The sequence below is a fragment of the Salarias fasciatus genome, chromosome 11, assembly GCF_902148845.1.
Source record: "Salarias fasciatus chromosome 11, fSalaFa1.1, whole genome shotgun sequence".
In the NCBI taxonomy this organism is placed as follows: domain Eukaryota; kingdom Metazoa; phylum Chordata; class Actinopteri; order Blenniiformes; family Blenniidae; genus Salarias; species Salarias fasciatus.
Window position 1 is genome coordinate 25,457,095 of NC_043755.1, and position 24,354 is coordinate 25,481,448.

The 24,354-nt window shown below is 46.1% G+C and overlaps 1 protein-coding gene across 4 annotated transcripts in view; it reads left to right on the forward strand.

Annotated features, from left to right (window-relative positions):
• The window catches only part of grik2 (glutamate receptor, ionotropic, kainate 2), a 255,945-nt gene that overhangs the window by 219,043 nt on the left and 12,548 nt on the right, over positions 1–24,354 (forward strand). For 2 of the 4 annotated variants that reach the window (XM_030101914.1, XM_030101915.1), the window contains one exon: positions 184–211. The exons of 1 other annotated variant lie outside the window; for it this stretch is intronic. In XM_030101914.1, coding sequence (XP_029957774.1) covers positions 184–211 — 28 coding nt within the window. Of the gene's footprint in view, positions 1–183; positions 308–24,354 lie in introns of those variants that run through there. One more of the 4 variants, XM_030101917.1, reaches the window with a different exon arrangement.

Consider the following 24,354-nt stretch of genomic DNA (forward strand, 5'->3'; position numbering starts at 1 on the left):
ATTCAGATGACTGAAAGCAGAGTTTGTGACCACGTGCGCGAGAAAGGCATGGCAGAGGCAATGATACGTCCAGAGAAATGCTAAAGTCAGACTAGCTCTATACTGGCTGCTTGACACTTTAATGACCGTGCTGAATCCTCTACAGCGAGATAAGGCTTGGTTTCTTTGCATCTATTCGTTTAGGCCCAATGGCGACAACGAGATAAGAAACGTGAGGAATTCTGCTGTCACCACGGATCCAAGCTAGACTTTAACCACCATCTCAAATGACCTCCAGAACACCCACACACTCTTTCTGTTGTAATCTAACATGGGCCCACACACTCCCCCAGCTGTTTCTTGTTTTCCTTTGCCCCCCCCCCCCCCCTCTTTCTGCCGGTCTTGTTCGGACCCCTCCCCAGAGGGAGCGGGGCTCAGACCGCTTTAATAAACCAAGTGGCGTGCTGGCAGTGACACACAGCTGGATCACATGCACAGGCCCTGCTGCATGACCCACATCCTCAGCACCGCCAGCCGCCACCTCCTCCTCCTCCTCCTCCTCCTCCTCCTCCTCCTCCTCCTCCTCCTCCTCCTCCTCCACCCCTGCCTCCGCCTCGCCGCCGCCGCTGCCTCCGCCGCTCACCCCCCTGAAACGCCCCGTCCTGCTTCCCGCCAAACCGCTTTGAGCTCACACCCAGCTGTAGACGAGCGTAGTGGCGAGCGTGGACGGATGCCGCCTCACACACTCACACACTCACTCACACACACACACACACACACACACACAGATGTAGCGTCTGCATCAGAGATGGCGAGGAGTCAGCATGAGGGGGCGTGGCCGCCGAGGCAGGGGTTAGAGAAACGACTCAGGAGAGGTTGTCTCAGAGCAGCCGGACGAGGCTCGTCTCACGCTGCGTCCTTCACTGGACAGCGAGCCAGAGCGGCGAGCAAGCTCAGAAATATAGACAGTTATTCTCACATGTACAGAAAGATTATCACCCTGCGACATATTCCACTTTAAAGTTAAGATTTACTGTAACTGTGCACTTTGTCTGTCTTCATCACATAGCATGTGTTTATATACATATATATATATATACACATATATACATATACATATACACACACACACACACACACACACACACACACACACACACACACACATATATATATATATATATATATATATATATATGTATATAAGAGCTAATCTAATTAATCACATTTTAAACCTCATATCTGCTTTAGGTCCCGAAATAAAGAATTCAGATTCAGGGACTTCACAGAATTGCAGTGCAGGACTCATCAAATGAAAACACCGAGCAGAGATGATTTAAAATCCACATTTTCATTGATGATGAATGAAACCTAAGTCTGGGCATCTTGTCCAAAATAAATTCTGGGCCCAATCAGGCAACTCAAAAAACACTTTCAGTGTGTTTCATTAATGAAATTCAAAAGAAGGAAAAGTTTAAGTTTATTACATCCCAGCAAACCAGTTAGGCCTGGTGCTCTATTCAAAAATACAGTAAAAATATAGATATAGATTCTGAAATCAAATAAGGCTGAGTCTCAAATAGGCACTTTGGCAAACTAAATTCAAAATGAATACTGAAGCTAACTCAATACAGTGATTCAGAATGAATACTCCAAGTAGAACATGCCTCTAAATAAGGCACCTCGCAATTCAATTCACATTACATTGTCACTCAAGTGTGCTATAATTAATCCTAGGTAAATTTTTTATAATGTGTTAATATGCGGTGTGACTAATTAATCTAGTTAATGCATTAAAGTGACAGCCCTAATTATATATATATATATATATATATATATATATATATATATATATATATATATATATATATATATATATATAGTATATGTATATATATATATATATACACACACACACACACACACACACACACACACATATATATATATATATATATATATATATATATATATATATATATATATATATATATATATATATATATATATATATATATTAGGGCTGTCAAATGATTAAAATTTTTAATCAGATTAATCACAGCTTACAAATTAATTAATCATGGTTAATCACAAATAATCACAATGTCCAACTATGTCTGAAATACACCCTTTTTTCCTGTATTGCATTAACAAAAAAACGACAGGACGTGATTATATATATTTAACACGTGATGTGTTTTATATTTAAGGCTCCAAATAAAATAAATATTCAAAAAACTGAAACATGCACACCATCACATAATGTGTGTGTGTGTGCAGTGCTCCCTCTGCAGTCCCTCTAAAGTTGGCTTTTGGCAGGAGTTACATTTTCAGGTCTGTAACAAATGTAGTACCACAACAAAAGTACAACTAAGAAATACCACGCCAGGCCTCCTCTGCCTCCTGTCTGCTGCCCGTCCAGCTTCACATGTCCGCGTGGGTGTGCGTTGGTCCGCGTGACGTAAAAATCGGCATGAATTCCTGTCCGCTAGGGTCCGCGCAGACCGATCCGCGGACGTCCGCGCAGCAGACAAAACAAGACGGTAAAGAGAGAAAGCAGACGGAGCTCCAGCCTGATGGCTCCACTTAAAGACACCGAAAGAGTGAAAAACTCGTGGAAAGAGAGAGAGACTCTGTCTGGAGGGAGGAGAAGGTCTGCAGACACAAGAATCGCTCCGGCGCCGCCCCCGCCATTCAGAAACAGAAAAAAAGGCTAAATAAACTTTAATACTTAATAATAATGTACTGACAGTGTATGTGCTTAATTTTCTCTAAATAATCCGTAATAAAGGAGCAGATAAACAGTCTGTAGAGCCGGAAAAGCTTCTTGATCAGCCAAGGCTGAGGTGAGGCTTCTTCTTCTTCTTCGGTTGCTGGCAGCTTGCAGGCAGCTTGCATTCCATGCGGGTGCACTACCGCCACCCGCTGGTAGAGGTGAGGCTTGTCATGATGCGCATGCGTTAAACTGCGTTAAAATTTTTAACGACATTGATTACATAAATTAATTAACGCAATTAGCGCGTTATTTTTGACAGCCTTAATATATACATATACATATATACATATACTGTTTATATATACTGTATATATATATATATATATATATATATATATATATATATATATATATATATATATATATATATATATATATATATGTATGTGTGTGTGTATGTATGTATATATATATATATATATATATATATATATACATACATACATATATGTGTGTGTGTATAAATTACATGGAACTCCAACAAAATGCTGTGTGATGAAGACATTTGTATTTTAAGAAACTTTAATGTGTTCATTTGTTTACATTTTAAGGTTAAAGGTTATAGAGACCTTTGATTAGCTCTCACAGTATGTTGTGAAACACTGAAGCAATATTTCCTGATGAAATATGAGAAAACATCTCCTCTAATCAGATAGCAGGAGTGTGTTCCGGGAGGAAAGCTGGACATTTCTGGGCGGTAGATGATTATTTTGGAGGAGGTAACGTTTCTCCTGGCTCGGGAAGACGTCCTGCGGCGGCAGCCATGAGCTGAAGCCACTGAGCACCCGAACCGCAGCCCAGCTCACATTGACGACAGGTTTTCACACTCCACCGCCACGTCAGGCCTCAGCGGTGTGGCACAGATCACTTTATAACGTCAGACAGACACATTTCTATTATGTAACTTTGTATGTATTATATTTGTAATGCCAGTAATGTAACTACAATGAAGGTTCTATTTATTCCAAGCTTTTGTATGACTGGATGTGTTTGCATTAGCAGCAAAGTGATTTTTGTACACAAATACACACACACACACACACGCACACGCACACACACGTAACAGGATAACATGCGACGTCAGGCTGTCACTCCATGTTCATGGTGACGGCTCAGATTTGACTGACGGTGCAGGTGTTAATGCCCCCGGGGCAGCTGGGTGGGTTGAAGCCGTTTTCAGGCTCCTGACAGAGACTGTTCCTGACGACACACTGCAGGAGTGTTTTCACACAGCCCGGCTGCCTCAGCACGGGGGTTTGGGATATTTTTCCATTTTAATAATTAGAGTTTCACTGAAGTGCTGCATGTTTGTGTCTGCATTCATTTAGTTTTCACCCTCCACGTTTTCATTTTGATTTGAAAAGTTTTTAATCAAGAATCTCCTCCTGGAAACATCCTCATTTAACTGAAATCCCCATTTCTGTGAACCTTGAGGATCAGAGCCTGCAGACATTAACATGAAATACTGGAGACATTTCATTCATTTCTCCTGAACTCCCGACTGGATCGACTGTGGTTTGTGGTTCCTCGTCAGTATTCAGATGAAATCAGGGCCCGTTCTCCTGGAGCTGTGTTTCCAGTGGTCTGGAGCACCGTTGTGGTGGATTTTTCATGAGGATATTTCCTCAAAGTGAAAAACAAAAAGTCTTACTGGACCGAGAACAACTTGCTGTAACAACTGTTCGCTGATCGGCTTTAATCTGAGGATTTGTAAACACTGCTATTATGATCCATACCCAGTGAAAAGGCTTCTAACGAAACGTCCTTCATGTTTCAATGAAAACAATCCGTCACGTTTGAAGAAAGTGAGTGATCAGAGTGAAGCTTGGAGCCGTCTTCAGCCTGAAGCCGTGGCGGAGGAGCTCCGGGTTCGGTGATAATGGCTCCTCTGTCAGCTCTCCTCGCTCCGGGGAAATGTTTTTACAATTAGCAGATGAAGAAATGCAGAAATCCTCCAGCAGAGCTCTGCGTGTGGATAGGTCGAGAGTGCAGTGACGCTGGAGAGGCCGCAGTGTTCAGGATTAATGATGTTATTTAATCAGCGGAGTCCTGCTGCCCCCCTGCTGGTCGGTGTGTGTGTGTGTGTGTGTGTGTCTGCTACCTCCACACACCGCTGACAGGGAGCGTGAGCAGGGAAACCCCGTCAGAATGAACCGACGGCGGTTTGAGTTTCTCCACTGAGGCGGAGGAGTGAGAGACTCCCAGAGTGCCGTCTGTTTTCACAACGCTCTGTGAGAAGGAAGATCCAGCTTCAGCAGGAACCCGCTGAGCAGAACCTGGTCCAGAACACCACTAGGAGGCGTTCTCTCTGACGTCCAGAGGACGAACAAACCCATCGCTCAGAGACAGCCCAAACACGCCTTCTGAGGTGTGACGGGATTGAGGATCTTAAAGGCAGCGTCTGTAGAAGAGCTTTTATTTTGTAGAGTAAACCAAGGGAGTAAATAACCACAGCGCTGGAGGAGGGAGAGCTTTCTTGCAATTAATACTTGATAAAATCAACTTAAATTGGAAGAGAATTTGATTCTGGTTTAACTGTCCACCTTCTCTCAAGTGAGCTGAACTCGTTTTACTGGTATGAACTCGTCACAGTGAAAACGACAGTGTTGGTGTTTCAGTCTGAAGCTTCATGGAACTGAACTGGACGTGAAAACGGCGTTGAAAAGACGTCTTTGGGACGTGTCTCTGAGCGGAGGGTTTGTTCTGGCTCCACTGAGGACGTCTTCTGTGCAGAGAGGACGCCTTCGAGACGTGTTCTGGACCAGGTTCTGCTCAGTGGGACGTCGTGGGGATGATTTACCAGCTGGTGGTGTTTGTTTAGAGGGTGAACCAGACGCTCCAGCAGACATGCTTCATTCAGTCCTGTTTTGTGTTTGGAGCTCATGTCCTCCCTGCGTTCACTCCCATCACTCCCCTGTCAGGTTCAGGAGGGACTCAGAGTGGATCGTTCTGATCCGGAGATCTTCAGCAGCCTCCCAGAAACTCAGTCCAAATCCTAATTTCAGTCTCTTCAGCCGATCCTGTCAGTCTGCCTCCTAAACCAGCAGCTGACCGTGTGGAGGTCGGAGGTCAGCGCCCTGATTCTTCACATGATTCCACAGATGGACCAGACACCACCTCGACTGCTGCACCTCTCAAACTCAGGAACCAGCAGATGATCCCTCCAGCTCTCGTTGTTGAATTGTCGCTTTGTGCTGCAGAATGTCCAGCGTTTCTGCTGAAGCTGGTTCAGGTGTCTGGAGCTCATCTGCCTCTTAAAATACAGTTCTTTCTTACATTTTTATTTTTATTTGAATATGACAGTGATTTTCTAAATAGTAAAATTACTGGACTTGAAAAAGCTGAAGAACATAAAAAAGCAGAAACAGGTTTGCTAAAAGTGAATGAAATAGATAAAACACCTAAAAACACAAAGAGGTTAAACTAAAATGAATGAAACTGATCTAATCTAATCTAATATAATTTTTTCATGAAGCACAAAAAGCTAAAAAAAAAATTAAGGAATCAAGAAAAATGGGTAAAATGAAATTAAAGAGGAAAAAATTATAATCAAACTAGTACCGTATTTTCGGCACTATAAGGCTCACTGTATTAAAGGGGCTGTATCATGCAAAATTCACTTTTTGTATGTTTTAACCTTGTTATATAGTTATGTTCTCACCGAAAACACCCCCAAACCGTTTTTTTCCTTTGTGCCCGCCTGTTTGAGCTTTCCTCCTGTTTGTGCTGCTCAGAGAGGCAGCCCCTCCCACCGTGAAAACGCTCTGTTTTCCCACGTTCACGTCACACGGTGAAGATGGCTCCCCTGAGCCCCCCCCCCCGCAGGCCCTCGGCAAGCAGCGTTGCTGCTTTTTGTAACTCCGATTTCGAGGATAAACTTTGACCATCGTCTGAAAGCAACAGTCAAGCAAGAGCAAGAGTCTGAAGGGTCTGAAGGGTCTGAAGGGTCTGGAGGGTCTGGAGGGTCTGAAGGGTCTGAAGGGTCTGAAGGGTCTGGAGGGTCTGGAGGGTCTGAAGGGTCTGAAGGGTCTGGAGGGTCTGAAGGGTCTGGAGGGTCTGGAGGGTCTGGAGGGTCTGAAGGGTCTGGAGGGTCTGGAGGGTCTGCGCTTGGTGAGTTTCTCACAGGAAAAGACATTTTTGTGTGTGGAGAAGCTAGAGCTAAAGAGCTAAAGCTAGCCAGCGTATTTGTTTTAAAGCTCTGATTGGTTGAAGTAGCTGTCAGTCAAAGTCCACAGGGGGAGAGGCGGGACTTCAGTGAAACAGAGCGTTTTCTCTTCCGGGTTTCAGAATTAGCCCCAGAAAATCTTTTTTTTCACACAAAATGACTTTTCCTTAGCGTCAAAAATAAACTATTACCATGTTAGAGCCATTTCTAGGGTTTGGACGAGCTAAAAAAGCATGATACAGCCCCTTTAATAGGCGCACAGTCAATGAATGGCTTTTATTAAAAAAAAATTCATACATGGGGCACACCACATTTTAAGGCGCATAGGATGTATAGAATAGTATGAGAGAAATACATATTGGCAGTCTAGGTGGTTACATTCTCGGTTGAAATGTGTGAGTAAAGCGACATATCAGAGCGAGTTTGACTGAGGATCGCTCCTCTTCACGGATGTGCAACTCAGAGCGGCCGCGACTGGTCAGCCAGCTGCCGTCTCCTGAGTGAAGCGCCCCACCGACAGCTCAGCCGCAGCCGGCAAGCCGCTCCCGGCGTCCCGGCGGGCGGGCTGCCGGGCGGGGGCCGGCCGTTCTCGTAGTCGCAGCGTGCAGGCTGCCGCCCGGCGTCCAACCGCTCCCCACGTCGGCCGGCTGTGCAGCCGCGTGCCGCGCTCCGCGGTTGGAAGAGTGGAGGACGTGCCTGAAGCTTCGTGTGCCGCTCTGTATAAACTAGCTAGCTTAGCAGCTTAGCAAGCAGGGGTTGTTTGCTCATGTGATCGGGGTGATTCCCGTAATTGCTGCAAAAAAGGTGCATCGAATTATAAGGCGCTCTGCTGGATTTTGAGAAAATTACAGGCTTTTACGTGCGCCTTATAGTGCGGAAAATACGGTATTGCAAAAATTGCTTGAATAATTAGTAAACAAAAAGCAGCTGTAAACAGTGACATACATGAAGCAGTTAAAATAGAAAAGATGGATGAAATAAAAGTGGAAAAACCCTTTAAAAAAATACCAATCATCTCTTAAAAAGGCTGAAAATGTCATGAGATCTGTTCATGTTGTATCGGAGTCACTTCATGAATCCACCCGCAGGGTTTCTGTCAGTTTTTCATCGTTCTAGAAAATAAACATGTCAGGTGGAAAATCCTGAAATGGATCTCTTGTTCCTAAAGGTTTTAGATGAGTCAGCTTGCTTCTGCGACGTCTGCCATGTTGAAATAAATTTAAAAAGGTCGTTTCTGAGTTTTGAGGACTGCAGTGTCAGTCCCTGCAGCGTGCTTTTATTTTGGTGAATGTTTGTCGTCCCTGCTACGTATCAGAGGATAGGACACTGCCCTGGTATCAGAACCAACACTTAGCAGGACATTGTTAGCATTTATTCCTGACTATCGTCACAGAGAGCGAGACACTGACTGCATGAGGAGGAAGGAGTTCAGCAATGCCTTGCTTCAAGGACCTACTGACATTAGCTTTCACACGTGTTCTTCCACTGCTGCCTCCTCAGCAGGCTAATGCGTTACTTCAATACTGTAATTCAAGCTGGTGTGTGTGTGTGTGTGTGTGTGTGTGTGTGTGTTTCACTCTCAAATACAAAGTGTTTGATCAGTCAGGGATTCTTTATGGAGAAAGTTCAGTCAAAGAAAAGTCTCAGAATTTGTGTCAACAGTTTAGCGGCCGTGTGTGTGTGTGTGTGTGTGTGTGTGTGTGTGTGTGTGTGTGTGTGTGTGTGACGGTGTAATGAGCAAATAGAGCCGGGTCTAATGGAGCTGGAACATCCGTGGCGTGTTCCAGAGAGCTCCACCGCAGCATTAATCCCCGAAACAAGGCTGTTCGTCTGCCCAGAACCGGCCTAGAAAGACAGAGTGAAGCCGGCAGGCGACTTTTCCACACACTCCTTCAAACACAGCGTCCCCTGCTTCACTTCAGCCGTGCACTGAGGCCTGTCCCGTGCACAAACCTCCCCCCTGCCGTGTGTTCTGCACCGTGCCGGCCGCCTCACTCCCACCTGCTGGCTGGGATGGGTGTTGGTTGGATCACTGGACTGGGATTAGGATTAAACAGGATTCCATGAATCCTTTCACTTTTTAAACACATGAAAACACACCCTCTGTAGGGAACACACACCGCTCACACACTCACGTGGAGCACGTTCACTCCTCAGTATCAATAACCTGGAGCTCAGTGGAGGAAGCACTTGATGGAGCGCGGCGTCCACAGAAAGCAATGTTTGACATCAGGTCCTGTTCCCGTTATTGACTGCTTGAAGAGAACCGGTGTCACCGGGTCAAAACCAGGACGAGACACACGGACAAAAACCCATTAAAAACTCTGAATTCAGCTCGGAAAGAACTCGACAGCCTCCAATCCCGGACGCTGCTGATGGAATTTATCAGAAATAACATGTGAGTTGCTGGTGATTGCTCTTTCTGGGAGCATTCATCAAATGTGCTTTTGACAGAAATGACAGTCGGAGCAACAAGGCGAGAAATAAGACCGGCAGATCCGCAACAGATCAATGAGGAAAGAGAAACGCAGAGGATCTGGCGCCTCGCTCGCAGATGTTTTACCCCCGCTATGCTCTGGCCACGCCCTCTGCGACGTCTCGCCATCAGACCCCCTTGCTTCAATATTAACAGACCCGGCGCTGAGGGGAGTCAGGCTTTTGAAAAGCGTCCTCCGACTGGACGTGAACTCATTCTCAGTGTTCCAGGAGTGACGGAACTCCTCAAACCCTCAGAAAGACGCTTCGGACTCTTCCAGTCAGTCTGAAGTATTGATCTGTACTAACAGGCTGTACGTACTGAACCACTAACACACAAACAGCCACGACAATATTAACCTGCACTTCTGCTGATGAAGGAACTCCAGTCCAGTTCTATCAGTGATCCGCCTCTGAAACAGCTGTGAAGCAGATGAAGTGAAGAAAAGTGGCTTCATAACAACATGAATTTTAAAATTCAGTCGGATCAGGGTTCCTTCATGAGGATAACTTCTATCTTGGCAGATTCCCTCTAAGTTTAATATTCTTTGCAGCACTGAAGTCGATCATGCTGAGGTGTTTGTGCTTACAGATAGTTCCTGCTAGCCTGGCACGCCAGACTGTCTCTCCATGCTCAGGGATACACGGAGATACAGTCTGCTACGGCGCCAATTGAAGCTGACTTCTGCCCGGCAAACTTCTGCCGGGCGAATCACAGCCCACGAGAGGCGGGAGTTAGCGATGCAACATAGTATACCCCCCCCCCCCCCCCCCCCCCCGGAAAAAACAATCATGGTGGCGGCCGCAACACAGTGAGGCTTTACCACAGCTCTGTTTGAAGTTTTGAACAAACTGAATTTGGTACTGAAACCACAGCAGGAATCTGCTCTGAAGGCTTTTCTTTAACCCCAAAAAATTCCACCGGACGCCAAAGCGCCGCGCCGCGTCCCAGAAGCGCCGGTGTTACGACAGATCACCAGAATGGAATCGCGTGCCACAGCGCTGGTGATTCGCTTTAGGTCGCCGCCTCTAAACGGCGCAGCGCTGCACTGCGCTGCAGGTGTGCGATGACTTCAGGAACAAGACGCCGGCGTGACGCGGCGCTTAAGCGTCCGGTGGAATTTGGGGGTAAAACGGACGTAAAGCTCCACGCCATGATCCCATGTTTTGGACTACAAAACTACTACAACGGAGCGCTGCGTATGTCGCATTGTCGTTGCCTTACAGCCTCGTTTCTTGGATTGGTTCTCTCCGCTCAATAGTCCCGCCTCTCGTCAGCCTGTTTGAAATGAAGCCCCAATGGCGCCGTGCCAGACTGTCTCTGTGTGGAACATATGAGGTCAGGCTGGCACGCCAGGCTATGTTCCTGCCATGTAACACAGCTCCTTCTCTTTCTCTTCCTATAACTGGACCCTGATTTTGTTTCCCCCGTCACATGCACATCTCAGACACAGAGCAGTGGTTTTGATGTAAATTTATTTAAATTTTTTGCACATTTTCGATAACATAGCCAGGGATAATTACTATTTCACTTAAAATGGAGAATCGTTTCATTTTAAATTTGAAGAGGATGAATGCACAGAGCTCATAAATAGTCTGGATGTTGATAAATCTGCAACACACAGTGATTGGAGGATCAGTCTGACTCCTGCAGTCTGCATGCCGACTGTCCGGGACCCAGAGCTTCCTTTTGGGCGCGTTTCCACAACAACGGTGCTCAGAGTCACTGGACACGGAACATTCTGAAACTTTCTGAACAGCCCTAAAAGAGTGTCTGATGCCTGGTCCCAGCCGGTCCTCCTGGAGGATCGCAGCTGCAGGCATCAGGTGAAAACCAGCACGTCCCGGCCCGACTGTCCCCGTCCATCCAGTCCAATTAATCACCGTAACGGGCGGCCCGTCCAGAGTCAAATAGCATCCCGCCGGTTTGTGAAAACGAGCACTTTCCTTTGTTTATGTTGTGAATAATCAAGCATATATTTTGTTTCATTACTGCTCTCATAATAGACGGCCGCCCACTCCTCCGCCGCGGGGCTGTTTTGTCACCGTGATGCTGAACGTGTCAAGTTGAAAAATGTGGTGCTAAGCATCTCTTTGTTGTGTTTCACATGCTTGACAGTGCACACCCTGCAATTTGCATTTTATAATTACTTCTGTTCTGTAACATTAGAAAGGGGCAAAAATAGCAGTTAGTCATTTATATGATGGGATGAGCCGTGCAGCCTCCCCACCACCGAGGGCCTGTTATTAGTGTTCCTGACGGGGAAGAGACGTGCTAATGCTCCCTGTGTGGTTCCGAGACGAATGCATCCACGAAACAGATTGTAAAACCACCAGAGAAGAGTATTGTCACAACGTATTACACACTTGTTACAAATTTTAATAAAGCGTAAATAAACATTTGATAACTTTTCAAACCGTAGACCTCTGTAGGCTTTTTCTTTGGACCCATCTTCTCAGACTTTGTTTTTTTTCTGTGCCTTTCACATTTCTCAGTGCATTCCATCATCGCAGCTTGTTCAGTGTGAAGCAGCCATCCAGAGGTTGGGGAGTTATGGTTGTTTATAAGGAATAAAGCGAAGCATCGAGGCGAACTCTGAGAGAGCAGGAGAAACAGTTTCACCCAAATAAAAGTGAAAAGAAAAGCAAACAACTCCACTGCTGACTTCAAAGCTGCAGTGTTTGTTGTGGGAGATAAAACTTCCCTCATGTCCTGCAGAAACTATTCAAATGCTTCATATGTCAAATTTTATAGTAATTTGGGAAAACTTCAAGCTTGACTTTTCAGTCAATCTCAGTTCAGTTTTATTCCAGTAGTACCAAATACAGCAGGGTCACATTAAACCGCTGAGCCACGACAGAAAAAAAGCAGTGAGATGACTGGATGCCAGTGTCTTCTAAGCTGTGTTCACCCTTCAGAAGTGTTCAGCTGAATCAAGTCAGAAACCTGCATGGTTTATATCCATAGTTCACGGCGGTCCTCACAAGACATTGTCCTCCACTGGTCAGCTCTTAATATCTCACCTTAAAGCTGGTGTCCGGAGTTTCTGTTCGTTTCCAACGTATGAATCATTTTTCAACAGAGCTTCAATGTGTCAGTCTGGTTCGATACTACAATATAATATTAGCATAAAGCAATATAAAAATGTATTTATGAGCCCCGCCTTTGTCTCATAGACCCCCATGTTATCCGAAAAATCGTCGGTCAGCGTCAGTCAATAGATTTCGAGCTTCCACCTTGTCGCGCTGTCGATCAAAGTGTGGAGCAGTCAGAGAGCACAGCCGCTCGCCCAGCAGAGGAGAGTTAGCTCTGCAGCAGATATATCCACTGTCTGCTGAACATCCACCGTAAACAGCTGAACATGGAGGATGCTGCAGGACTCGGAGGCTCTCATTTTCACCCGACAGATAATAGCGTGCACAATTAAAGGGGCGTGGCTTGGTCGCTCATGAAAGCAGAGGGGGGGGGGGACCTGAGACGTTGGATTAAAAAAAAAAAACCTCTCTCTTTCAAAACTCCGGACACGAGCTTTAAACTGGAGAAAACACCTCATCAAATTGACCTCAAAGGAAACAAAACCCCACAAATCAGTGAGCTTTCCCAGCAGACGGCCCACTCTGCAACCTAAACCTCGAAAACCAGCGGAGAGCGGAGATCCTGACTCGGAGCTGCACCACAGAGCAGTCAGCGTCTCCATGTTGACCCGTCTCGGTCTTCAAATGTGCAGTGATGGACGGACGGACCAGAGGACGTCCCGGCCACAGGCCTGGAGCAGCGGCCGGCAGAGGCAGCAAGGTGGACACCTTCCTCAGGAACGGCGGACGCGGTCTTCAAAGTCCTGATGTCTCAGTCCAGGATGTGCCGGAGGGTCACATGAGCAGAAGAGCTTCCAGGACCCTGGCTCAGGTCCGAACGGTCCCACTCATCAGACCCAGACCTCGGAGTGGCGGGACAAGGTTCCTGGAAGACAAATCACACTTTCTTTGTCTGGTTTAAAGGACAGACGCTTGGTGGAATCTCCGTATCACAACCTTCATCGCGTCAAAGTCACACTGTGACGGCGGATTGGTAAAAACATGCGATTGGAAGAGTGACAGCTTTTTAAAGCCTCCTGAAGACAAACTCAGCAGCACAAAGCATTTCAGATGTTATTGGAGCGCCGTATCACAGCAATCCGTCACGTTTCTGGATGCAGTTACATCCAGCGAAAACATGAGCTTGAAATGGACCATGTGGTTTTTGGGAATTTCTCAGTTTTGCATGAGAAGACTCAGTATCAGGATGGTGTTCACAGCCTTCCATCATCTGCATAAAAAGACAACATGAGAACTGTCAGGATTCGTTGGGTTTGTTAGGAATCACCGTGGTTTGCTGTTGCTGGATCACACCATCATCCATGAGAAGCAAACCTCCCGACTGTGAACACAGCTTAGAAGCTCTGCTCCCATACCTGCAGCGTCTGACCTCCTGCAGACGTCTCATCCCGAACAGAGCAGCTCTGGAGTTGCTGTGATTGAAGCTTTTTTCACGAAGCCTCAGCATCGCTTCCCGCCCGTAAACACTTGGTGAACCTCGAAGTGAGAAGTCTGCCCGTTTAATTTCCAGGAGCTCTCTTTACATCTGGAGCACGCTGAGTGCCGGATGTTGTTTTTAAAAGTTGAAGCACTTTCTGAGGGCTGGAGGGTTTGAACCTTTGCTCTGATAAGGCCTGCTTCAAAGAGAAGCTCAGCCGAGGGAGAGCGGACCTCGCGTTACCCGGAGAAAGTGTCAGTCTGGGTTAAAATATGCTCCAGAAAATTATTCCTGTTAATTTAACCTCAGTTAAATCTCTCAGAAAACTGATTCGGGACACATAATTTTCCACTAAATCACACGCTTCATAGGCTTTCAATGGAGCTTTTCTTTGTCATCTCCATGCTGGTCTGTCAGATTTCCATGATTACCATGGTTGTCCCCTTCCTCCCTCTCCTCCTCCTCCTCCTCCTCCTCCTCCTCCTCTTCCTCCCCCCTCCCAGCTTCTCCTCCGCCTCCTCCTCCCACTCCTCCTCCCACTCCTGCTCCTGCTGCTGCTTTTCCCTCTCTTCCTGCCTGCTGCTGAGGCTTCCGCAGACTAACCGGGCTCTCGGGGTGCAGAGACCACCAGCTGTGTGTGAGGAAACCATCTCATCAGCACACACACACACACACACACACACACACACACACACACACACACACACACACACACACACACACACACACACACACACACACACACACACAGACCAACAAATAAACACATGCAGAAAACGAGCAGACCGACGACAGTCTCATGCTGCAGGTGAAGTTACAGTCCAGGTTTTTAAAAAACCAGAACTGGGTTAGGGTTAGTGGGATTACATGGAGGAGAAAAAAACATGTTTTTCAAGAGTCTTTTTGGACTTGGGAAGGAGCCTCACTGTATTTTTGTACCGGAGTTTCATCATCTTAGCGCACAGTTTGAAGTTGCAGAAGTGATGATTTTCACATTTGCTCTCAGATTACAGGAAGATAAAGTACACCACAAGGTTCACACCATTTCAGGGAAGTCAGAGAGCTCCCTTACATCGGTAAACGGCAGACATGGAGTATGACTTGCTTGTTAAAAAGCAGTACAAGCAGAGACCAGGGGAACCATTAAGACAACACTGCCTGATGGCAGCACTTGTTAGCGGGTGGGAAAGGTCAGGCTAACATTTCACCTTGTGTGGTTTTTGTGAATCAAACCAGCTCCAGTGGGGTGTTCCTGGTTTGGAATTATCCAACAAAGGAAGGGCTGATGGGCCGTGAATGACAGGAGTGAAGACTGGCTCTTATTTTCCAAAGTAGACAGTTAGTGAAGTTCGGAGTGCCAGGTACGGGTCCTTGGTTCTGTTTTCAAGGGATCAGGTCAGTTAGTCACTTTCAAAACCAATGCCAATTGTAAGTATACTTTAAGTGTTTTAAAACTGAAAGTATCTTAGGATAGAAATGATCCGTCAGTAAGTTTAAAGACACACTAACCAAATAGCTTCTTGTGTTAAACTACTGGCTCCAAGTCTCCTTCCTTTATGGCTGGAACATTTCGGCGCTCTGCAGAGAGAAGCCATTACTGTGGCTCTCAGCACGATCAAAGAGGCCCGGCCGTGACCGACCCCGGTAGCATCGGCCCTTTCCAGAATGCCACAATTCAAAGATGGACGCCCAGCTCCCCAAACACCTCGACCCAATCAGTGATGTTTGGGGTGTGCCGAACTAACAGTCCAGTCAGTGACGGCTGCCCCTCAGAAAGTACACAGAAAAACAGCAGCGACACGGAGAAACAAAAAAAGATAGTTGTGCTGCACTTGCTGCTCTTGCACGCTAGAGTCAACCTCACTGGTTGGCCTGGATGTCGAAGTAGAGAGTCCAATAGCAACCATGGGTCTGCAGCTGGAGCTCATGTCTAATTACAGTATGCTGGAACAGACATCCCTGAATCCATCAGTTCCAGATAGTTTGATGTCTTATTGCAGATGCAGTGTTCAGTTCTCTCAACAGCGCTTCAACTGAAAGCATTGTTTCTGAAAAGTCTCATGCTTATGTTGGAATTTTCTGAAAACTTTGTCCGTTTACACGACAAGGGCAGGAGCAGTGAAAACTGTGGCGTTAGGATGCCAGGACACAAGGTGGGGCTGTTGGTTGTTTTAGGAATTAAACCGTCCACACGTGCTCTAAACATTAACGAGTGAGGACTAAAACATTCAAGGACAAACCATCTATTATTATAAATCTACCAGGTCCAGGACATCATGGACCAGGACCAGGAGAATCCGGACTGGGAGTCATGACCCTCTGGAGGAAAACAGTGTTTTGTCCTTCCATTCATCTATTTACTGCAGTGGTGATGTGCGTGCAGTCGCAGCGCCTCCGCCGTCTTCCTGGGACGGAGCCCGGGCATTTTCAGAAAGCGACGTTTTCGCCCGTCTACACAATGACAGCGTTGAGCAAAAAGTTCCACCTTGGGAGCTGTTTTCAAAAGTGGAATCCCAGAACCATAACAGCAAAGGCTTTACGTTTTCACTTGCGATCATCAGGCTGTGAATGGGCCCTAACCCTGTCCTGCATGTCCCTGCTCCAGTACTTCTGAGTCTAGAGACTGGAGCAAGAGCCAACAAGTCCCTGAGGGGGATCAGGTGTGTAGCAGTTGGTGGAAACCTAGAACATTCAGAACAGAGACCCTCCAGGAGCAGATTTTGAGACTCCTGAGCCCTGATTACACAACGAAGACGAGTAGAACCGTCAGACTTTTGTCCCGCTGTGGCTGTTCAGAAGATAACGGTGCTCCAAGCCTCTGCAGCCGAAACTTTTTCCAACGGCTCCCAAGGTGGAACTTTTCTGTAATGGTCCTGACACTCCGTGGAGAACCAGCGGGAGCGCTGTCTCTCTGCACATACACCCCCGCATGCACGTGTACGAGGACAGTATCAGACATGGCGGCCTGTTGAGAGCAATGACTCCCAGTCCATAGTGTGGTTTTCTGGTCTGTGTTGGTAGTTTAGTAGTTGAGCTTCACTCCTCATAGCATCGAGGCAACATCAGCTTCTCTCCATTCTTAATGTTTATAGCACACTGTTCTGCAAGCATGTGTGTGGACCCATTACAAAGACCACCAACAGCGCCACCTGATGGCCTGGCATGCTAGCCTCATCACTTTCAGCGTAAACTGAGGTCTTTGTTGCCACGTGCACACTAAACTGAAACCAGCGAGGCGCTGAAACTTGGCTCTCATGAGGATAACTCATAAAATAAAAGACTGCAATCACCTTAGCACTAATCCAGGACTGCAGGTTTGGAGATGGTTTCTTACAGATGTGCAGTTATGAGCCCAGAAGTTCTGAGTTAGCCGAGCTTCATGCAGCGCAGCGCCCTGCAGGTCGAGGCCTCAGTGTGAAAGGAATGATGCTGTCAGTGAAGGAGCGTTCTTTAAGTGTCTGCAAGCAGCCCAGGTTTCCCATCAGCCAAAGCGCTGCGCTGCCTCCACCGGCATGCTTTCTCCACATGCTGCATTCTCATGATAAATAATGCACGTGAACACCATCGATGCTTTACCATAGAAAAACAAAGAACACATTCAACTGGATGAGGCTGCAACCTTCCATTGTTAGAGTCGTCATGATGTCCACGAGCTCACTTTAAAAGGCGGCAGGGCTCAGCACGGCCACTCCGACCGCTCTGCAGCCTCCTGTGGACAAAGCTGTGGTGCACTGTGTGTTTTCACACCCTGTCAGGACCACGATTACCTCTGCTGACGATAAAGTCCCTCTCCAGCCGGATCAAACCCAGTCCCTGACACACACCTCGTATGAGCTGCTTTATTGTAAAGTTCTTGACTTTTCTAGGTAAGTACTGACAGCAGCAGACTCAGAACACAACCTGAGCCGCAGCTGTCCACAAGATCCAGTCCGCTCAAAACTGCTGTTTGGCTTCAGACAGATTCCCTAAGATCATGCAAACCGTGACTTTCCAGGAACACAGCATTCACCTCCTGCCAGTTTAATGACAGATAACATTTAACATGTTCTCTTTGAAACCAGAGCAGAAAGAGCCAATAACTGTCCTCCTCCCCTACTGAATCCAGGTTGTACAGTATGGAGAAACCACTTAGAGAACAATATGGCTGCCACGGCTGAGGGACCAACTCTCATGCACTCATTCAGACGTCTCATTCAGCTCATGTAATCTGCATCCTTGGACTGTGAAGGGAAGAAAGCCAATGCAGACTCAGGGAGAATGTGCAAACTCCCATCAATTGAAGATGCTGTTGGACAGTTTAGAGACACCAGTGGACAGTTAAGAGACACCAGTGGACAGTTTAGAGACACCAGTGGACAGTTTAGAGACACCAGTGGACAGTTTAGAGACACCAGTGGACAGTTCAGAGACACCAGTGGACAGTTTAGAGGCACCAGTGGACAGTTTAGAGGCACCAGTGGACAGTTTAGAGACACCAGTGGACAGACACACCAACAGACTGTTGAGAGACACCAATGGACCTGGCATGCATGTTTCTGCACAGTGAAGGAAAACTCATGCATGCACATGGAGAACATGCAAACTGTACACAAAAAGGCCATTTTAAGTCATTTTACCACCAAAATAAACCCTGAAATTCAAAAGCCAGGTCTTGATGCAGGCAGCAGCTCGCTCACAGCCGCGGTTCAGGCTGATTCAGATTTCTTTGGCGGTTTTGTCTGATTAAAGATGAAACAGCGTCACTCACAGCTGTTCAAGCTGTTTGAATGATGGAATACAGATATATTTATTTTCCTCTGGCATGGACGCAGTGGAAGACATCTCAAGGGTCTGTCACTTTTTCAATTCTCCACACTCATTTCAGGACACACACACAGAGAAAATATTCACACAGGTGCCCAGGTACACAGAATTTAATGAACAAGACTCCAGTGAGGCTGCAGTGCAGACCGCAGTGCGCCAAGCGTGGACGGCGGCTCAGACAAACCGTCAGAGCAGCGAGTGGTTTAGCGCCGGCGGGGGACTCAGGGAGGATTGCAGCGCAGCCATGCCCCCTCATCCCATCTGCATCACAGCTCCACATCTGCTCCTCCTCCGCCCAGCTCCACAGTCCATCCCTCCACTCTCACAGGTGAGGACATCCTCCGCCACGTTCCGACCTGCAGCAGCAGTTCATGACGGTCAGAGCGGAAGATCTGACGGACTGGACTGATTCGTTCTTAAAGAGAAACTTCCTGTTTGCTACAGACTGACCCACACCTTCAGATACATTCTGTTGACGAGTTTCTAGCAATGTTGACAAATCCAGACACCTCATTCAAATGTTTATATTTTCACACAAACATGGAGTTTTTTCAATCACATCTTTATTCTTTTTTTTTTCTTTTTTTTGAAAACGTGAAAACATTTGAAAAACCGTGGCAGCATGCACAGCGACAAAACACACGGTTGACATGTTTGGGGGATGAATAAAATAAAACAACATGAGGATATAACCTCAACCTGAGACACAGTGAAACATATTCATATTTAGAGATATCCTTAAGTCATAAATCATGAAATATCTACATGTTTCATTTGTATTTTCTCAGAGTTTCTGATAAATAAATGGCACATTGATGTTAGTTCATTCTCTGATTGACTGAAAAACAATTTTTGTGTTCAATGTGAGCATTGAAAAATCCACCAAACTCATTTATTGAGTGTGAGTTATAAATGGATACTCAACTTGCTCATGCTTTATTTCATTTTGAAATAAACTCAGTAATAACGGGCTTTTCTCAGGAGATTTACCTGATTAGAAATGTACAAGAACCGGTTAGACAGACTGACGTGTTTATTACACTTTTCCGAGTTGCTACTCGTAAATTAAGCAGATAAAAATTCTCTCATCTGCAAACAAAGGAACCTTCTCCAGTGCTGACTGTTACCCTGGAGGACGGTTTCTCTCAGAAGCATCAGAAGATCTTCTCCCTGACGACACTCTGACAGCTGCAAACAAACTATCCAAAAAAAGGTCCAAACCGTGATTTTTTATTTGAAGAAGTCGACATTGAGACGCAGCTGGTTGTTTATTACAGGCTGAAAGAGACAAACGTGCACGGACTGCACGACGGCGAAGCTATTTATATGGACAGCATCGAAAACAGTTTCAGGAATTAATACCAGATGCCGCGTAGCAACAACCGATCACTCATTTTCAAATAGTCGTTCAAAAGAAAAGAAAAACTGAATTTCTCCTCATAAAAAAGAACTGAAATCATCTGTGAGACTCTCATCATGTAGATGGCTCCGTTATTATTTATTCCATCAACAGAAAGTCGTAATTAAAGCTTCAGTGTTTTCTTTTTTTTTTTTTTTTTTTTTAGAAATCATCAAAATTATAATTATAGTGCTCTGACTTGCTGAAAAATGTTCAACATAGTTTGTTTTTGTGGAACGTGGTGGCAAGTCCGTGCATTTCTTGGAATTTATTTGAAAATATCCATAAAAATCAAAATGTTAGATAACAGAGAATGACGTGTGAACAGTCTGCAGCTGATAAGCTAAACTCCACTGCGGTCTGTGCCGGTCGCCGTGACGACGGTACCGGAAAGTTCTGCTTCTTCTCAGGTGGTTCAACCACTGGTTTAGCAGATGTCAAAGTCCAAAAGTTATCAAGACCCAAATCCTCCCGTTAATCAGTCGTACTGATTCACAATGTGAACGTCGTCTCTAAAGGACTAATGAGGAATTCTTGTTTGGACAGTTTTGGGATTTACATTTCTTCATCCTGCGAAACTGCAAAAAGAAACACCAAAAAGTGATGAGTTCTACTAACAGTCTCCAACATCATTGAAATTGAGTAAGAAAATGTTTAAAACGCATGCAAGCTTGCTTAAATAAGACATCTGATTTAAGAAAAAGTAGCTTTCATTCAGCTCAGAATTTAACCATTCGTTAAAAAGTTCCCTTTACCCTTTGGGAGTGTAACATATAAAAACAATGAAGATCAACAACTTTTCTCCATCAGGATCTCTAAATAGTATTATAATTAGGTGATAAGTTGGTGACGTAGTGCTTGTAATCATACAGTTACCGATTGCCTTGAATAGATGAGGAAACATTGCATGCTTTCGTGTTTTCATTGTGTGTCAGCGACAGCAGAGAAAGTTTCTGACGCTGAGGCTTGAAGACGTATCTCACATCGAGACTAATTCTGTCGTGCTGAGTTCAGACGTTTTGAAACGTCCCACTTTCCCAGTGGGAACTTCCCAAATATTCTGTGCACAAATTTATCTAAACTTCCATGTTGAGAACCGGCAGCCATCCTGACATGTGGGTCACCCGGCATGCTGGGATTTTTAACCCCGTCACTCTGAATGTCTTTTCGAGCGCTGGCGGCTGGACCCCAGTTTAAACCTCCTGAGGATGAGCAGGTTCCTGCATGGTGAGGATTCACCGGAAGTCATGTAAAGCCCAGAGGCGGCACCCCCGTGCTTTTCCACTCTGCATGCCATGAATTACCTGTCTCTGACTCCTCCTGGTCAGCTGCACCCATATGATCCACACCGGAGTGAGGTTGAACCAACAGCACCTCCTGGTCTCTCCCTGACACTCGCTCTGACTAACCGTCACTCCTTTATACGCTTTAAATAACCACACTCACTAAAAATACCCTCTTTCTTTCAGTGCTGGATTGAATGACCTTTTCATTCTTTCCACCCGCCTCTTTGCTCCCAGATATCCCACAATGCTCGGCAGCGGTACAGCTGCGGCTGATTGTCAAGCGTCATAAAAACTCTGTAATCCAATGACCCTAAGCAGCCGCCATCAATCCAACACGCCACCGGCAGGCAGCCATGATGGCGATGCGTCCCCGGAGAGCGAGCGGAGCGGGCCCGGTGTTCCCGCAGCCCGGAGCTCCGTGGCTGTTAGTGTTCGGAACGCCGCCGCCGCCGCGCCTTTTCATTCTACTGGGGAGGAAAATCAATATCCATGAAGGGACTGCTTCACAGCGGCTCACACACTTTGCTATTGCAGCGTGAAAAACACACGGAAAACAAAACAAAAAAACACACAGATATCTGTAGCCTGTGTGAAATGCAGCAATGACCACCCTCCTCAGTGCTGCCAGATCAGGTGGACCAGTCAGGACATGGACTCCTGAGGTAGCTCTCAGCACGCCGCCTGATGTCCAGGATATTGAGACGTGAGGTCTGTATGGACTGGACCTCCTCCCCGGGCCCGTCACACAGCTGCTTGATTGGATTCAGGCTTGAGGAATCAGGAGACCAGGGCAACATGTCCAGCTGGGTGTTGTGTTCGTCAACGCTTTCCTGAACGAGTTTGGCGTCACAGTGCCTGCTGGTGCCGTCTGTCCACCAGGTAAGAGACGCACACGAACCCGGCGATCCACCGGAACAAGAAAACGTGAATGATCAGACCGGATGACCGTCCGTCTGAGTTCCATGGTCCAGTGAAGACGCTCACTCCCCACTGAGGGTGCTTCAGGCGTCCTTTCCGGCCGGCAGCGATACAGGAACTTACAAGACGAGCTGATGAACTGGACATTCTGAAACCTTCCTGTCAGAACCAGCATGACCCAACAGACACCAAGACGCCTTGAAAAAGCTCACTGCTTGTCCTTTCTTGGACCGCTTTTGATCAACATTCACCACTGTCGCCCAGAAACTGCCCTCAAGCAGACTTCCTGGAGAAAGACTGACACAGCTGCTTCCCCATCAGAACCGGGTCAGACCCTTATCTTTACCTCTAGAACACACCTTCAGGACCCAACGAGATGCTGAATCCGTTTGGTTTGAAAGTAAAAACAAAACAAGGTAGCATGCTTGCTCCGTCTGTTGAAACTGAATTCAAAACTGACAAAAAAATGTCCTCAACCGTTTGGAAAGCTGAGATGGTAACAGAAGGACGCCTGCTGCTGCTGCTGCTGCTGCTGCTTCATTTACACAGAGACACTGGGATCCCCTCAGATCTAGAACAACACGGGGAAAACAACGCTGGGATATCTTGAATACATTTAGCTACATTAGCTAGTGACAGTTTTCTGTTACGCTTACTGTAAATGTTTGCTTAACAGAAATGAACCACCAGAACCTATCAGAACCTATTAACCAACCAAACACAGAGGAAGGGATGTCAGGCAGAACAATGTACCAATAATAATAATAATAATAATAATAATAATAATAATAATAATAATAATAATAATAAATAGGGATGTCCCGATCAGGTTTTTTTTCCACCGACTCCAAGTCCGAGTTCTATCATTTTGAGTATCTGCCGATTCCGAGTCCCGATCCGATTCTTTTCGAATATAATGAAATATGTACATTATCTATTCAAAAAAAACTGAAAAACTTATGAAAAGTTCTCCTTTTTAATTGTCTTAACGTCAATTCAAAACAACACTTAGTGCATTTCTGTGACTAAAAATAACAATCAGAAAATAAATACATTTTCTCTGTAATTACATCTTTCTGTAGCTCAGAAAACCTAAATACATCTCATTTAACCCTTTAAAGCCGGGCATGCATTCCCGCTGAAGCATGCTTCAGTGTGCAGCAGTGGCCAGAAACCTTCAATACAGAGTTAGGAGGCAGTGCAGCAACACGATCTGGACCCTGAAACAGGATCAGTCATGCATGTGCGCAAGTTTGATGCATTTCATTTCCCAAGAAACAGCTGATTAGCGCAAAGAAGAAGAACAAAAGACCCGGTGTCAACAGTAGAACTGTGCAACAGCGCTTCCGGGTTTATGATAGAATTGCGCAACAACGCCACTACCGTAACTGTGTCCCGGCTTCAATGGGTTAAAAAGGAAATTAAAGAAATTAAACATATGTACCCAACCAAGTCCAAATCGGGAGGGAACTTCCGATCCCGAGCGAGTCCGTAATCACGTGATCGGGGCCGATTTCCGATCACGTGATCAGATCGGGACATCCCTAATATTAATAATAATAATAATAATAATAATAATGATAACAATAATAACAATAATAATAATGATAGATTTTATTCAGAATACACTTTACATTTGATTCCAAATCTCAAAGTGCTACAAGATAAAATACAATACATCAGTCAAAGAAATACAAAGATTCATGCTTGCTGGCGACACATCCGAGGGGAAGCAAGTAGATGGTGAAGAGGGCGGGGCCGAGCACGGAGCCCTGGGGGACCCCACAGGTGACAGTGTGGGGGCGGGACTTAGCGTCCCCCAGGACCACGTGCTCGGTCCTTTCTGTGAGGCAGGAATGAAGCCAGAGAAGGGCGGAGCCGGAGAGGCCGATAAGGCGCTGCAGGCGGGGCAGGAGGATGTGGTGGTCGATGGTATCGAACGCAGCAGAGAGGTGGAGGAGAATGAGGAGGGATGTGGAGCTGGAGTCAGAGGCCATGAGGAGGTCATAGAATCAGAATCAGAATTGTCTTTATTGTCAT